The 17054-nt window shown below is 38.4% G+C and overlaps 2 protein-coding genes across 2 annotated transcripts; one reads left to right on the top strand and one right to left on the bottom strand.

The window, feature by feature from the left end:
- Positions 1–380: 380 nt before the first annotated feature.
- On the bottom strand, positions 381–4610 carry psmb4 (proteasome 20S subunit beta 4). Its single transcript, XM_053491879.1, has 7 exons — positions 4467–4610; positions 3742–3948; positions 2417–2563; positions 1244–1325; positions 1009–1125; positions 785–873; positions 381–521 (listed from the first exon to the last, which is right to left on the bottom strand). Exons 1-7 carry the CDS (start codon positions 4586–4588, stop codon positions 509–511), a joined length of 777 nt encoding a protein of 258 aa, XP_053347854.1. The 5' UTR covers positions 4589–4610; the 3' UTR covers positions 381–508.
- A 1281-nt stretch (positions 4611–5891) lies between these two features.
- On the top strand, positions 5892–16672 carry si:dkey-166k12.1 (solute carrier family 22 member 6). Its single transcript, XM_053491886.1, has 10 exons — positions 5892–6395; positions 8281–8384; positions 8929–9083; positions 9202–9370; positions 10704–10818; positions 12964–13067; positions 13597–13808; positions 13980–14088; positions 14471–14671; positions 14793–16672. The coding sequence occupies exons 1-10, from the start codon at positions 6096–6098 to the stop codon at positions 14896–14898; spliced, it is 1575 nt and encodes a 524-aa protein (XP_053347861.1). The 5' UTR covers positions 5892–6095; the 3' UTR covers positions 14899–16672.
- Positions 16673–17054: the final 382 nt, after the last annotated feature.

Genomic DNA, 17054 nt, shown 5'->3' with positions numbered 1-17054 from the left:
GTCTCTACTGTATTTTGGGCTGCTTGTTCATAATCCAAGGGCTCTCCTTTATTAATATTACACAAAACCTCATTTTATCTCAAAAATGTTACTTTTTCTTAGACCTTTTCTAAAAGGGACATTTTATTTTGTGAACAATAAATGGACTGTTGATGTTTATATTGGTGATTTGTTTTTACTCCCTGATAACTCTTAATCTCAACTTTTCCATGGAACTGAAGTCTGATCAAACATTAAGGATGTACTTTACCAGTTGCAGAATTAGCTTAGCATGGCGTAGCTGTATATGGCAATGGTGTATTTTAATTCATATTTAAATATATTTCATAATACACGTTATATATAAAAGATCACTAAAAAACAAACAGAGGCTCAGACACTTTTTTTTCCACACATTACAATTTTATTTCTGGCTAACCAATACAAATGTAAAATGTACTAAGTGTTGTTTTTCTTGTGGTATAAATAGTCCACTAATTAAAGAAATCCAGACGAGCAAATTGGGCCTTCATTCAAAGCCACTGAAAAAAAAAAGAAAATGTCACATTAGATCACTTATTTTAATCAGGAATAGGTTCAAGGTTAAAAAAAAAAAAAAAAAAAGTCGAAACGGCCACTTTCAAACCTTAATAACCTACAACCCAGCTGTTTCTGTCTAGAGAAATATTTTATATTTATTAACATTGTTAATTAGAAGAATTTTGCTGATCCTGTATTTTTTAGGCTTTTGACATAGACACTCAATAGATAAAAGACTTACAGAATAGTACATCATATAACCCACCTGACCATATGGGCGATTTCCCAGTTTGTTTCTGATGAGAGTGGTCCAAGAATCTCGACTCCTTCTGCTGTCACAATGGCAATTTCATGCTAAAAAAAAAAAAATAATAATAATAATGTAATATAGCATATAAAGTGTTTTAGAGAGGGGAAAACCTATTTAATGCAACTAGGTAAACTGTGTATCTTGTGCATTTATTCATGAAGATCCGGAACAATTCTCACTCTGTTGTAGGAACGAGCGTCGCGGTAATACAGCACTTTGAGGCATCGCTCGATCAGTGCCCGTGCTTCATCCTTGGAAATTTCCACTTTGTTCTCAAGCACCTCTCTCATCAAGGGCTTAAAAAAGAAACAGACATACCCAGTAATAGTTAAGAAACAGTTCACATAATTTTTTAAACAAAAAGGTGTTTAACATGCATGAAAAAGGTAATAAGCGGACCAGACTAATGCTTACCTGAGCCAAGTATGCACCAAAACCTGTGGCTACGGCTGGAGCTTCATATGCGACACCTAGCTTGTCTACATAGCCCAGGAAGCTACAAGATACAAACAGAAGTTTTGTTAAAAAAAAACTAAAAAACAAAACTAATAACAATATTAATTTCCAAAAGAAAGTGGTTTGTGACTCCAGAAAACTTTTGATCTATACTATTAATGGCAAGTTTGTGATTTTGTCCTTTTGCGTAAATTCTCAGGTAACTATTATTTGAAGAATATCGATAATTTGTCCGTGTTTAAATAAAACAACTTTCCAGAATGTTATAGAAGTGATATTGTAAAAAACGATAAACCTAAAAGCAAATACCATTGACAAAAAATTTTACACACATTTTGCTTGTACTGAGGAAGGCATAAATGAATACTTGTGAAAATAGAAGTAGCAGAGATTAGAAAATGTTAGATTATTTTAATTTGCCAGAATACTAAGTTTATAGTACTATAGTAAGTAAAAATCAATGCTTTGTCTTTTCGCTGTTTCCTTGCAGGGGTCGCCATAGCGAATCATCTGCCTCCATCTATCCCTATCCTCTGCATCCTCTTCTCTCACAGGGACTATCTTCATGTTCTCTCTCACTGCGTCCATAAATCTCCTCTTTGTTGTTACTCTTGACCTCCTGCCTTGCAGCATCAACGTCAGCATCCTTCTACTGATATACACACAACCTCTTCTCTGAACATGTCCAAACAACCTCAATCTGGCCTCTCTGACTTTATCTCCAAAATATCTAAAATCAGTTGTGCCTTTGATAGACTTGTTCTTGATCCTATCCATCCTTGTCACTCCCAATGACAACCTCAACATCTACATCTCTCTGCTAACCTCCAGCTCTGCCTCCTGTCTTTTCTTTAGTGCCACTGTCTTTAAGCCATAGAGCACCGCTGGTCTCACCACTATCATGTACAGTATTCCTATCAGTCTTGCTGCCCGACATTTAAAGCCCCTACTTTCACTCCTAAATTCTTGCCTTTCCTCTTTTCTCTCTGCCTATGACCACACCTTCCTCCTCTCATTTTCCAACCAACAGTAGCCCAATTTCTACTCACACCCTGTAGGTTAACAGCACCGGTCCGGTATGAAAGTCATGTTAACAAGCAATATGAAATCCAAAAGTTATTTGAAACTAACCTTTCTCCATTGTAAAATCCACCAATAACAACTGTGTTCCAAAGTGGGTTCATTTTGCTTCGGCGGTTGTACATGACACGAGTGAGCCAGGAGTGGATTGCTTTGGGGCTGTAGCTGTGGCCATCTCCAAGGAGTTCCTCATCAATCCTAAACAAACAGCACACAATTTTTTTTTTTTTGCTTTGTAGCAAAAAAAATACATTACTTAATTTCATAAATCTAATTTCCTGACATTTTTTCTTTCCCAGTCATATGTTCTTCAGTTTTCTCCCACCTCCCAAAAACAGGCCAGTAGGTGGACTGGCTGTGCTAAATTGCTCCTATTAAATGCAGCCATATAATTCCTGCATTATGTCCAATGTTTGCAGAATAGGACAGTCCAGGACCTTGATCAGCGTAAGGCAGTTACTACAGGGGAAAGAATGATGCTGCAACAAGAAATTATTAACAAAATGCTGTAAAGAGAACATGCTGTATAAAAAAAAAAATGCAGAGGCCAAGTAAAGTGACGTCTGGCGCTAACACAGGTTTGTATAACCTTTCCTTAATAATGTTGTTAAAAGCTCAGTTCAGACTAGTCAGCAGTTTATTTTTGTCTGAGAGTAGTTACACACGAGATTCAATAGTAAACACTCCATATGAATAAATAGAAAAAAAATTCTGTAAGGAGACATCTATTTAGCATTTTTGGAAGGAGACCTCGATATCAATCTTATGTAACAATCAGACACAAGAAAACTATGTTTTTCCACAGGAATGTACACAGTTGTTTTTTTTTTAAACAATAAAACAATCCCTGTTATCTGATATCACCCAAATGAGGACGGGTTTCCATTGGTTGAGTGTGGTTCTTCTAAAGGTTTCTTCCTATTGCCATCTTAGGGAGTTTTTTCCCTTGCCACCACCATCGTCCTCGGCTTACCCCTCAGGGACAATTTGAAAATTTTACTTTATACATATTTCCTCACACATATCAAACTCCTTTCCCAATATTTTTTTTTCTTTTTGATTTTGTAAAGCTGCTTTGTGACAATGACCATTATTAAAAGCGCTAAATGAATAAAACTGAATTAGGTTGATTTCAACTTACCTTATTTAAAAGCAGGAGGAATGGGGGGAAAAACTAATTTAAACTTTTGGAAGCCATCCTACTGCACTCATTTCACATTTTGCATGTTTTGTTATGTTAATAAGCCAAAATATCTTTGCACTCGTGGCTGTACAAGATTGTTGATTTAGTCCAAGTTGTCCCCAAAGAGTTTAAATATCAGGATTTAGATTTAGGCTGTACATTATAATACAAGTGTAACATCTGGGAAACTTACACCATCTGTTCAATGACTTGTTTAATGTACTGGTAGTCTGCGTAGTCCCCTGAAGCTCCAAGGATGGTGTTGTCGTTGACTTTCATGAGGCGGGAGATGTTGCGGAAACGGGCCAGAGAGCCATAAGAGCCCAGCATGTCAGCGGCGATGATCACACCCCCTGTAAACTTCACCCCAAGCACTGATGTCCCCGTCACCATGGGATTACTGGGAAGTAAAAAAAAAAAAAAAAAAAGAAAATGTAAAAACAGAGATCGGGATTATTATCACAGTATTTTTTTAAAGAGAGAGAAGTAAAAGCACTGATTACGCTATTTTAATAGCAAACCTTATGCAAAATATTATGTATTCAATTAATAGCTCACACTTAAGCATTAGGCCCATTATATTACTTATTGTTTAGATATGTCAGTGTGCCTGTCTGCTAGGCTAACCTACATTACAAACTGACAATAATAAATAACAGGAGAAAATATCACAATGTATAATTCTATATGCTATAACAAAATACGTGTAGCAACATCTATTTTTTTAAGAATATATTTTATTTTTATCCCGTCATCGAGAAGATAGTTAGCTAGTTAGCTACACAAGCGATTTCCACCATCATGATGATACAGCACTGTTAGCTAAACTGAAACTAACACACCGCTAGCCTGTTAGCTTGCTAGCGAAACTGTATTATTTAAACGTCAAAGAGACAAAATAAATATTTTAAATCTTACAGTGTGTGTCGTACAGGCCCACATCCAGGAACCGTAGTATTACCGGCACCTGGGAATGAATAAAATTCTCCAGGTTTTGGTCCGCTCTCCCAGAAATTTAACTTCAGTCCACTCGACGCCATGTTGAACAAAGCCGGAAATGACGACAAGTCTCGCTTCCGGTTCAAATAGCAAATGAAAGGAAGTTCACAAATCATTTGAATATATTGTCTTCTGTATTTAAATGGCAACGTTTTACATTCATAAATGAAGTCCTAAACTATTACCTTTTTGAATACTTTAAATCTAATAGAAAATCATAAATCTTCTCTGCTATTGTCTCGACATTCTGATTTAGTGAATGGAACACTGATTTTTTTCTGCTATATTTTTCTGCTTCTACTTTTTTAATTATTATTTTAAAAGGTTATGGACACTACATCAAAAGCCATGAAATTGTGTTTAGCAAATGTGCTTCTTTTTATCTGATAAAAAAAAAAATAAAAAAATGAAGAGGCATGGACAAGAAGCAATAAGTATGATAAAAAATGGTGGTAGCCTTCCCGAAAATTCATTTTTCAGTGACACTTTTTAGCACCGATACCATGTTCTTCTATTTTCTTGACAAACTTTACTACTTGAGATCAAGAATTTTACTTGAGATCAAGAATGTTGACTATTATTATATATTAATATTTTACTGCATGACATACTGTGTATAGCTGTGTAAAAAAAAAACAAATAAAAATAAAAATTTAATTCGATTGATCCTAGTAAAGGCACTATATTCACTGTTACCCTGACCAAAATAAAAAATGTAGTAACAGTGAGGGTTTTAACGCCATTAATAAAGATTATAAAAGCATAAGATCTAGCTTGTGAGAAAATGAACTGCATGGTATATAAAAAAATGAAAAGAGCAGATTTATACCTCAACCTTGATTACTTGAAAACAAGCAGGTCTATATAATGCGAATAATTCCGAGAGTTATGTAGGTGAGTTATGTATGTAAATAAAATGCCCTATTGACTATTATTGTACACATTTCAATTCATGTTAGTTTTTATACTAATTATGGAAGTTGTTTTACAGTTCAAGAGATCTTAAGTTGGAATACTCTTAAAACAAACTGCTCCTTTACTCCCTCCTTTCTCTCTTTCTCTCTCATACTCCCTCCCTCCCTTCTTCATTCCTTTATTTTCTTCCCTCTCTCATTTAGATTAGAGTAGATTAGACAAAACTATTGTTGTCTTTGTCGTTCTTTCTTCCTTCTTGATCCTTTACATCACTCTCTCTCTCTCTCTCTCTCTCTTTCTCTCTCCTCTCCCTCCCCTTACTCTTTCATTTACATGGGAACCGGCTGAACCGTTAAGTAATGACAACACTCGAAGCTGTTCCTCTATGTTATAGCTAAATTATTACTGATGCACTAATGGTTGTATTAGGTTTTTTTTTCCTTTTCAAATCAATCATTTTTCTGGACTTAAATTCTTGATTGTTATTTGTTGTTGTACTTGTCGGTGCATAAATGTTGCCCCTTCAGAGCTGACAACTTTGGAGTTTGCTTCTTTGGAGTTAATCAACACTGAGCCTACCTCTGAGGTTTTGGGTCGTATCTGGATTTAAGTTAAGTTACTGTAAACGGAGAAATGAATTTTGATCAAATCCTGGAGGAAATCGACGGATTTGGGAGATATCAGAAGACTCTGTATGTGTGGATTTGTCTTCCACAAATCTTCCTTGCCTTTCATATGATAGCGAGCGTCTTTACAGGATACACACCAGCACATCACTGTCGGGGCTCTCCTGATGAACACTGGTACTTTAACGTGTCTGTGAACTACAGCCACTCATGCAGTATCGCATCTGCACGGAACCAGACTGAGGAGCTCTGTCCATACGGATGGGTCTACAGCCAAGAATTAATCCACAGTAGCACTGCCACTGAGGTAAACCAACACACGCCATGAAGAGAAACAGATTTTAGTGTAAAAATAAATAAAGATATTTGGGACAGGGTTTAAATGTCCAGTCTGTTTGAGTGTTTACAACTGTTTTTACCTGATTTTAAAAGTCTATCATTTGTAAAACACAGATAGGACTGCAGGACACGTACTAGAGACCTACTAGGGCCATCTTCAAGACCTATTAAAATCCTAAAAATCTGAACATCCAAAGGAGCAATTTACTCACCTTTAGGGTATCCTTATAGGGTAATTAGTAACACATTTTTGTGGCAACAACCTAACAACCTCTAAAGAAGTACAAAGTTATTGGAGTAAGAATTTTATTATACAGGATGTCCAGTGGGTTAGTGGTTAGGACTGTTGCCTTGCACCTCCAGGGTCTGGGTTCGATTCCTGCCTCACATCTGTGTTCATGGAGTTTGCATGATCTATCTGTGGTTGGTGGGTTTCCTCCAGGTCCCTGATTTCCTTCCACAATCCAAAGACATGCAGGTTAGGTTAATTGGTGCTCCCAAATTGCCTGTAGTGTGTGCCCTGTGATGGATTGGCACCCTGTCCAGGGTCTACCTTGCCTTTTGCCCTAAGTCTCTTAGGAGAGGCTCCAGGCCACTGCAACCCTGTATACAGAATAAAGTGGTATAGATGATGAATGAGTGGGTATTTCCATACATAGGGGAAATAAATTCATTTAATTTTTTTTTTTTTTAACCAAGGACCCCAAAATGTAAAATGATTCATTAGAGAAGAAAAATGGATCTTGGATTTTAGCTATCAGTGTTAACACAGACTGCTGCCACACCATTAGCTTTCATACTGTACATGCTGAGAGAGAAGCCATGGGCTACTATACACACATCTGTCCATGGCAACAGATGTCCCTGGGGCAGGACTATGTACACCCAGGTGTAAACCATACTTATTTGAAATAATATATAACTTTTTCACATGCAGACATTCAACACATTGAGGATTTCTGAAATGTGGCATATGTTAGAGATTATGTAAGTGTAGACATGGTGGAATTTACAGTAAAATACACAGATCTGTACAATATACAGTTTCTATATTAATATATACTCTGTAAATAGCAAAAATATTACTGTACACATGAAATTAATTTTGGATTATGTTTATTTCTTTAATGGATGCTTTAAAGCACAGTAGGGTAGTGAGTAGCATTACCACCTGACAGCTGCAGGGTCCTGGGTTCACTGGGTTTTTTTTAAGGTTCTTTGATTTTCTCCCACTGTTAAAAAAAAAAACATGTTTTGCTGTGAATATGTGTTTGATCTATAAAGATCCTTCAATGATCCCTTTAGTGGACTTTATTTGTGTTTCCAAATATGGGTGTCCCTCCATATTCCAAGGCTTGTGAATTATCCAATAGAAAAAATGTTCACATTATTATCAGGAGACTGCAAGTTCGAATCCCAACAATGAAAAAGTCTCCAGAGTCTTGATAGCAACGAGAGCTTACCTGTTCCTTTACCAACATAGAAAATCTTATAAAGTATTAAGTATTCTGATTTTTTATTTTTTAAAATATTGTTAGCATTGGCAACTAAATGATGTATGAGACTAATAAAATGTTCAGGATGGTGAACATCTAGTTCAGGATGGTAATGGTCCTTGGGGTAAGAAACTGTGAAGATTGTACACATATACACAATTTGTACAATCCTTTTATAATTATGACAATGCTGTATTTCAAATTTAATATGTAACGCTTCAATCATATCTATAAACCGAACGCATAAAGAAGCTTTTAGAATTACAGTATATGGTAGATTAAATCTAACAATTCATATGTTACTGTATGTTTTATCTCTGTTTGTATGTCCATTTTGTGTGTGTATGTGTGTGTTAGTGGGATCTTGTCTGTGACAGGGTGACTCTAAACAGTCTTGGTTCTTCGCTGTATATGCTGGGATTGCTTGTGGGAGCTTTTGTGTTTGGCTATATGGCTGACAGGTTTGTATGTATTCTTCAATATGAAGTGTCACACTCAAGTACATATGTGTTTAATCTAAGCCTCCATAAAAATCAAAGTTTGCTCCACATTCTTCATTGGTTTCGAATTTATAAGTACTACGGACTAATTTATGACTGTTTAATAAGTTGCGGCACAGTGGATTAGTGGTTAGCACTGTTGCCTTGCACCTTCAGTGTCCGGGTTCGATTCCCACCTCAGGTCTGTCTGCTTGGTGGGTTTTCTCCGGGTTCTCCGGTTTCCTTCAACAGTCCAAAGACATGCAGATTATCCTAATTGACGTTCCCAAATTCCCTGTAATGTGTGAATGAGCATATGAGTGTGTGCCCTTTGATGGATTGGCACCCTGTCTGGGGATAGGCTCCAGGCACTCTGCAACCCTCTATTTAACATGGAGCCCATCCTCATTTGGGTGATAACGGATAGAAATTATATAACCTCATGTGTGTTATGCAGCTGAAAGTTCAATATAACAGAAGTTTACTGAGTTCATTGATCATTACTATTTTTCTCTCTTACTTCCAGGTTGGGAAGGAGGTTTGTCATACTATTGTCTCTTGCCCTGCAGACAGTGTTTGGGGTGGCAGCTGCCTTTGCACCAAACTACTTAGTGTATGTGTCACTTCGCTTCATCATAGGAACCACCATGTCTGGTGTCATCATCAATGCATTTGTGTTGGGTAAGTAACAGTATTACAGTATATCATGATTCCATGTGGTTTATCCTTCAGTTTAAAGTGCGTAGAATGTAAATTTCCATAATCTAATCCTTGACACCCACCTCCAACCATTCTTTAGGAACAGAATGGACGTCTACAAAAAAACGCATGCTGGCGGGAATTATGACGGATTATTGCTTTGGACTTGGTTATACGTTGCTGGCCGGTGTGGCTTATTTTATTCGAAGCTGGAGATATTTGCAGTTTGCCATTTCAGCACCAGGTGTCATCTTTATTTCCTACATCTGGTGAGATAATAATAATATTTTACTTTGTGTGATATTGTGATAATGCGTCACTGTAGCCACAAAACTGGTGGTAGAAATGACTACTAATAATAGAATAGAGGGCACAAAGCACACAATTCTAAAGCAAATGATAAATGTTCATTTTCTGCCCAGTCTATCTACAAAATAAAAACTAGCCTTTTAACATTCAATAGCTTCAAGTCTGAAACATTCCACAAAAATATTTCCAGTAAGGATAAGTAGGGCGGCACAGTGACGCAAAGGTTAGCACAGTGACTTTACACCTCCAGGGTCTGGGTTCGATTCACATTTTGGGTCTGTGTTCATGGAGTTTGCATGTTGTCCCTGTGCTTGGTGGGTTTCCTCTGGGTACTCCGGTGTTCTCCCACAGCTCAAAGACATGCAGATTAGGTTAACTGCCATTTCCAAATTGACCATAGAGTGCGTGTGTGAGCCGAGTGATGGATTGGCACCATGTCCAGGGTATACCCTGTCTTGTGCGCAAAGATTTCTTAGGATAGGCTCCAGGGCCAGGGCAACCCTGCACAGGCTAAGCGGTATAGAACATGAATGAATGATAAGTTGGATGGCTGTCATTTAAGTAGTGAGCTTTTTAAATTAACACACAAATAAAATACAGCTCCATGGCTCAATATTGCTGAGTTTACAATATTAACAATAACAACATGTTTACAGTAGCGGTGTACCTAAAGTTGTAACTTGCTAATATGTACCCAGTGGTTGTTGTTAGTCTTTCAGCTGCTCCCATCGAGAGATCACCATCCGATCCGCACATACAACTTCAACTTGGCACAGGTTTTTATGCCAGATGCTCTTCCTGATGCAACCCTACCATTTTATCCGGGCTTGGGCCCCGGCACTGCATCCAGTGGCTGGGGTTTGGGCATTGGGTGGGAATTGGACCTGGCTCTTCCATATGGTGTACGAGAAACCTACCAGTGAGCCATCGATGCCCTGTATTGTTATCTAAATGTTCCATGATTTACAGGTTTTCAGCTCCCTTTGTTCCATTGTAAATTGCTCTAGAACTAACTTGGTTCGGCTACGGATTAGCTGTGCCAGAGAGAATAGAGATGATTCAACCAAGAGTAACTTTATGAAAATGGTGCCCTGGTTTTTCAATTAGCAGTCCACAAAATGTGGAAACAATAAGTGCTAATGTGGCTGAAAAATCTGATTGACCTGCTGGGTACATTTTAAACAGGAGTACTTAAAGTTCCTTTTACTTTCCGTGGCGTATATCACTCCTTTATTTGTGTGTCTCCTTAAATCTCTCTTTTGTGTCTCTCATTCCGTGTCTCTCGTCCTTCAGGATTCTTCCTAATTCAGCTCGCTGGCTGTTGGTAAATGACAGAAAAGAGGAAGCTCTAGAACTTCTACGTAAAGCAGCTACAATGAATGGTCGTCCCTTGCCTACTACAGTGCAGGTAGGACAGACCATCTTTCACACTCTTATTCATTATTTTCTAGTCTTTTTCTGTTCATTCATTAAAAAAAAGGCCATTGGCTCAATAGCTCCCTAACATCTCTATGACAACAAGTCCTAACCCCTCGTGGCAGCTTTCCAATCAGGCTGCCATTGTACCCTGTAAGTGACAGACTGGAGCTTGCAAATTGCCAAGGCAACTCTGGCATCACCTGAGCAGGATTGTCTCCCAGAGGTCCAAGTTTCAGTGTAATGTGATATGTAAAAAAACAAGCTATGCAAACAGAATATACAGTATGCTTAATTTACCATAGTTGTTTACTAGCTTGTTACAGGTGGGATCTTTAAAGTAGGGTTTTTCCAAGTGGGGGTTAAGAAGCGTAATAAGCTTATTATTTTGCTATAGTGGTGGTAATCTCAACCCATCATTATTAAACTTATTATATATTAAATGTGTAAGTATTAGCCTGCCGGACACTTGTATTAAATAGGTTTAATCTTAAACGTAATTAATAAAAACAAGTTGGTGTATAAATAATTATAATTTACAAATATATCTAAATATGACATTTGCTGTTGGTGAAAAGTTTAGGATTAAAGGAAACACTTAATGTCTTACTTAATAAACCATAAATGTCTTGAATAACTAGGCACATTATGACAGCCATAATAATAATCCTATGAATGAATAAGTTGGAGTTTGCTTACAGTTAAAATGAGGTCATGTTACAGTTAAAAGAATTGCTGTCTGGGGAAAAAAAGGTTGTGAAACCTTGATTTAAAGGAAGACTTTGGCCAATTCCATAATTAAAGTTTTGCATTGTACAACGAGCCTACAGTATAAACACCGATCAGCCATAACATTATGACCACCTGTCTAATATTGAGTAGGTACTTTTGCCACCATAACAGTGATGCATTTTGTGATCTGACACCTTTCTATCACAACCAGAATTAACATTTATCAATTTGGATAACTTGGATTACTGTACTTTTGGTAGTCCTAACCACTGCAGATCAGGAACATCCCACAAGACCTGCCGTTTTGGAGTTGCTCTGACCCAGTTGTCTAGCTGTGACAATTTGGCCCTTCTCACGGTAGCTACATTTTCAATATCTCGTTACAATGCGACTAGTGGAAGTGGGTGGGATACAGTCTTTTGGACAGCAGGTAAATGTTTTGATCCTGAAGTTGATGGGTTGAAAGCAGAAAAAAATGGGCATGGATAAGGATTTTCGTGACTTTGACAAGGGACAAATTGTAATGGTTAAGGGACTTTGTCAGAACAACTCCAAAACTGTTGCTCTTGTGGGATGTTCCTGGTCTACAGGAAAACCGGTGAATAAGCGACAGGGGCATGGTGGGCAAGACTCACTAATGCAGATAGGGGGGTGAGGGCTGTAATATAGAAGAGCTACTGTAGCTCAAATTGAAAAAAAGGTTAATACTGGTTCCAATAGAAAGGGTCAGAACACAGAAATATATACCGTATATATATACTGTCAGCTTGTACCAACAGGGTCCGGGTTTGATTCTCATCGCTGTGTGCATGGAGTTTGCATGTTCTCCCCGTGCTCGGTGGGTTTCCCCTGGGTACTCCGGTTCCCTCCCACAGTCCAAAGACATGCAGATTAGGCTAGTTGTCGTTCACAAATTGCCCGTAGTGTGTGAATGGGTTTGTGCCCTGCGATGGATTGTCACCCTGTCCAGGGTGTACCCCCGCCTCTTGGGCTCCAGGCCCCCCTATACCCTAAAGCGGTATAGACGATGAGTGAGTGAGTGAGTGAGTAATCATATTGTCAACTGACTCACTTCTAAAATGTGATTCTATCTTCAACCTCTAACCATGTCTGATGCATGTGTGGAGTGATTAGGAATACAATGCTTTAAGATGGCTTTTATTGTTTTAGCTTTGAAGCAATCCTTTGTCCATTTTGACCAATTTTTTCAAAAAACGCATAAGAAGGTCTGTTTAAGTTATTAAGGCGCTTCGTTAGCTATAAGGCTCCCTATCTACATTCTCATCGTACCTTAGACGACCAAATCTTCAGTTTGGTTTCAGTTGATTGTCTATTTATGGGACAAACATTTTCAAATAAACATTAATTTTAGGGTTGACGTCTACCATGCTGATGTTTTTTGCAGTTAGACAAGTGTGAGGTGATGCAGGGGAAGAATAAACACACTGCTGCAGATCTAGTCCGTACGCCCCAAATGAGGAAACGATTTTTGATTCTGCTGTTTATTTGGTAAGTAATAATGGTGCATATAGAAGTCAGTTCTGAGGATCCTGTGTACGGTTACAGTAAGTATTTTTACTACTGGTTTAACTTACCCAGAGAGTTCACCCAGCCTGTCCATAGTTTTCAAAAAAAAAAAAAAAAATTATTACATTTTGCTCTGCAAAGCTCCATATTTTCTTAGTAGTTAGCGCTGTTGCCTGGGTCTGTGCTGTCTGGGTTTCCTCGGGTACTCCGGTTTAACCTCCCAGTCCAATGACATGCAGATTGGACTAAATTGCCCATAGCGTGTAAATGTGCGTGTGAATGTTGACTACCATAGTAGTCCTACCACAGTCATAAATGGGAATAAATACAATGGTCACAATTGGCCTCCACAGTCCCTAGTTGGACTACAGAGAATCCTGGATGGATGGATGAAAATTGCCCATAGTGTGTGTATATGTGTGCGCCCTGTGATGGATTGGCACCCTGTGCCCTAAGTCTCCTGGAAAAGGCCCCATTAGCTTATTTTACATTCTCTTTTTTTCATCTATAGGTTTGTTAACGTATTAGTGTATTATGGTCTGTCTCTTGGTGCATCAGACCTGGGAACAAACATCTACCTCACTCAGTTTCTGTTCGGATTGGTGGAGTTCCCCGCAAGAACTTTGGTTTTGCTCGTCCTCCCGTATAGCCGTCGCCTCTCCCAGAGTGCGTTCCTCGCCGTGGGCGGCATCGCCTGCCTCCTCATGCTCATTGTACCAGAAGGTGACCAGCATTTCCTCTACCCCTCTTTGATACAGTATTTCTTTAGCACTTCTTCACTCTTTCAATCTGCCTCTCATTCTCCTGGTCTTATGTTCTGTGGCTCTTATCCATATCATTGCCATCTGTAGTTTGTCTGCTTTTGTTAATTTGACCTTTCTGTTGTTTTCTCAGATAGACCTCATGTAAGGACCGCTGTGGCGATGACTGGAAAATTTGGCATCACAGCTGCTTTTGCTGTCATCTTTGTTTATACAGCTGAACTCTATCCGACGGTGCTTAGGTATTTTCCTAAGGAACACATTTATTTAAAACATAATATCTATCGAGTCTTATATGCACTATGTGCAAATAATCATTTAATTGGTCGTTAATGATCAAATCTCATAACCTCCTAATTCATCCGTGCCCATATCTACACACTTTGATCACAGGCAACTTTGATAAATACGAGGGTAAGCAGCATAAATGTGATATTTAAATTGTGGACATGGAAATTAGGGAATAGTCGGCAAAAGCTTGCATCCACCAATCATCAATCATGTTTAAGTTTTGATGTATTATTAATTGATGTTGTACTCAAAACTGCCTCTGTTTCTTTTCAAACTTGATGAAGGTCCATGTGTACATCCTTCGGTTTTAAGTTTAAGATCTCCTCTCTGCAGACAGACGGGAATGGGAGTGTCCTCCATGTTAGCACGAATTGGTGGAGTTTTAGCGCCATTGATAAACCTGAGTAACTCGGCTATGTCCACAGCGATATTCGGCTTGGCCCCTCTGTTGGGTGCAGCTCTCGCACTGGGCCTGCCTGAGACAGCCAACAAACCCCTACCTGATACTATTCAAGATATCCAAGAAGCTGAGAGGTTGTTACATACACAACACTGACCCGGACAGCCCTCACTCATGATCAATCATTATGCATTATACATAACCATGTGCCTTGGTAACTTTTATGTAGTACATTTTATCCTTCTCTTTGTGCAGGTTACCTCCAGAGAATAATGACAGAGATGTCCCTGTAGACGTTATCCAGTCTCCAAACACCCCAGAGGCACAGGAACTACAGCGCCTCACAAACAAGTCTCCATAGAATTAAATGTGCCTGAATGAACAAACACACAAACATAGCTTTTATTTTTTAACTTCACTTCTTTTTAACTTTTGGGCTTCATATCGGAAAATGCAACCATTTTATGTTTTACATCTCTAACACTGTGACAAATACAGCCAGGTCCATAAGATTTGCATAAATTCTGCCTCCATACACCAACACAATGTTGTTCGTATTTCTGCTGCTTCCGTCGAGGGGTCGCCACAGTGGACAATCTGATCCGCACTGCAACTTGACACAGGTTTTAAACCTGATGCCCTTCCTGAGCCAACCCTGCCAGTTAATCTAGGCTTGGGACGGACACTGCATTCAGTGGCTGGGGTTTGGGGAATCGAATCCAGGTCTTCTGCATGGCAGGTGGAAAACCTACCACAGAGCCACCAATGCCCCATGCACTACCGCAATGTATTGAAAATTGAGATCTAGATGTGACTCAAGTGCAGACTTTCAGCTTTAATTCATGGGGTTTAACAAAAATATTGCATTACTTAATTGCATTTTTACTTGCTCAATTTTCAGAGGCTAAAAAGTAATTGGAAAGATAATTATAAATATGCAAAAACTGAACTCTGTAACCATTGGACATCACCAAATGCTGAGTTTTCTCCCCTGAGATGTTGTTTATTCGTAGGTCTTTCTGCTTCAGCCTTGTCTTCACCAAAACAAAAGCATTGCTTGTGTGGTTGGAGGTCCTTTGATTGTCTTAAACCAGTTAACACCAGGCAGTTTTGAAGCATTTGACTGAATCCAAACAGAAAGTATTGCTCTATACTGTACACTTCAGAATTCATCCTGCTACTTTTTTTTCCAGCAATCACAAAAACAGTTCCATTGACAGCCGTACAGTACATACCCATGATATACAGTACAGTACCATGGGTATGCCTTGGACCATTGTTCTTAAGTGTTATCAGTGGTTTCCATCTTGAGGTAAACCATCTACACCTACCGATAAACCGACCGCCTGCAGAGTGTTGTTGACTTGACTAGATGTTGTGATTAGCTTTTTCACCAAGGGAACAATTCTGTGATTATTGACTTTTGGTTGTCTTTTGTGGTCGTACAGGCCGTGTGGTGTTGCTGAGCTCACCAGTGTATTTCCTATTTTTAAGAATGTGCCAAATTACTGATTTATGAAATTTCTGCTATCACTTATAGGTCTGTTTTTTTTTAAGCCTAACAATGGCCTCATTCACTTGCAATGGAACGTTTTTGAACTGCATAAGAGTTCCCATGAACAGCTACCAAATGCAGACACAACACTTGAAAAATCAAAGCCACACCTTTTCTCACCATAGTTATTCATGTATTAACTAATAACATCAAACTTCTTATCAGTTAACTGTCCAATTACTTTTTAGACTGTAAAAATGGTGATAATTCCTGAATGGTTAATAGAATATTTTTGTTATACTCCTTGGACTGAAGCTCAAAGTCTTCACTTTAATCTCATTTAGATTTCAAATCCACTGTGTTGGAGCACAGAGGCAAAAACATGTAAATGGTGACATTAATGTATTTGCAGACTTTAAATAGTCTTTAATCAAGGCCAGTTTGAGACATTTTTAATAGTTTCATGCTGAGAAAGCAGCTGTGTCATCAAACCCAACTGTCACAATAAAATCAAAGCGAAGAGCAGTTCTCTGTTAAAATCACTGTTTTATCTAATCTCTAAGCAACAAGAAAGCACAGTAACCCTCACTGTTATACTAATAAACTTATGTATTTTTCCACATGAAAATCAGAAAACAAATTTTTAGCGTTGCTCTTATATCGTTTGTGAAAAAAAGATTGTTTTGAAATTCATGCTATATTGTTACATGTACTGTAGATGGTGAGAAGTTATAGGGAAAAACATTTTGCTGCATTATTATGCTTTGAGGGCATTTAGTTGGCATGGTTGTGTTCACTTGTCCGTGTAGATGGACACTGTTGGGTGGGGGCTTGCGGGGTGATTGGAACAAAGAAGCAAAAAAAAATCCTGCATTCCAACTACTCTGAAGTTGGGTAGTTTTAGCTTAAGTTGCCCCAATGCAACCAGAGGAAACAAAAGTGCACTAGAGAAACCCATCAATCAAGTTGTTAGTATGGATTTAACAACATGGTTGGGGCACGTTCAAGGTCATCCAGGAAGT

Source organism: Clarias gariepinus, chromosome 3 (assembly GCF_024256425.1).
Source record: "Clarias gariepinus isolate MV-2021 ecotype Netherlands chromosome 3, CGAR_prim_01v2, whole genome shotgun sequence".
In the NCBI taxonomy this organism is placed as follows: domain Eukaryota; kingdom Metazoa; phylum Chordata; class Actinopteri; order Siluriformes; family Clariidae; genus Clarias; species Clarias gariepinus.
This window is presented reverse-complemented; position numbering and strand designations above follow the sequence as displayed.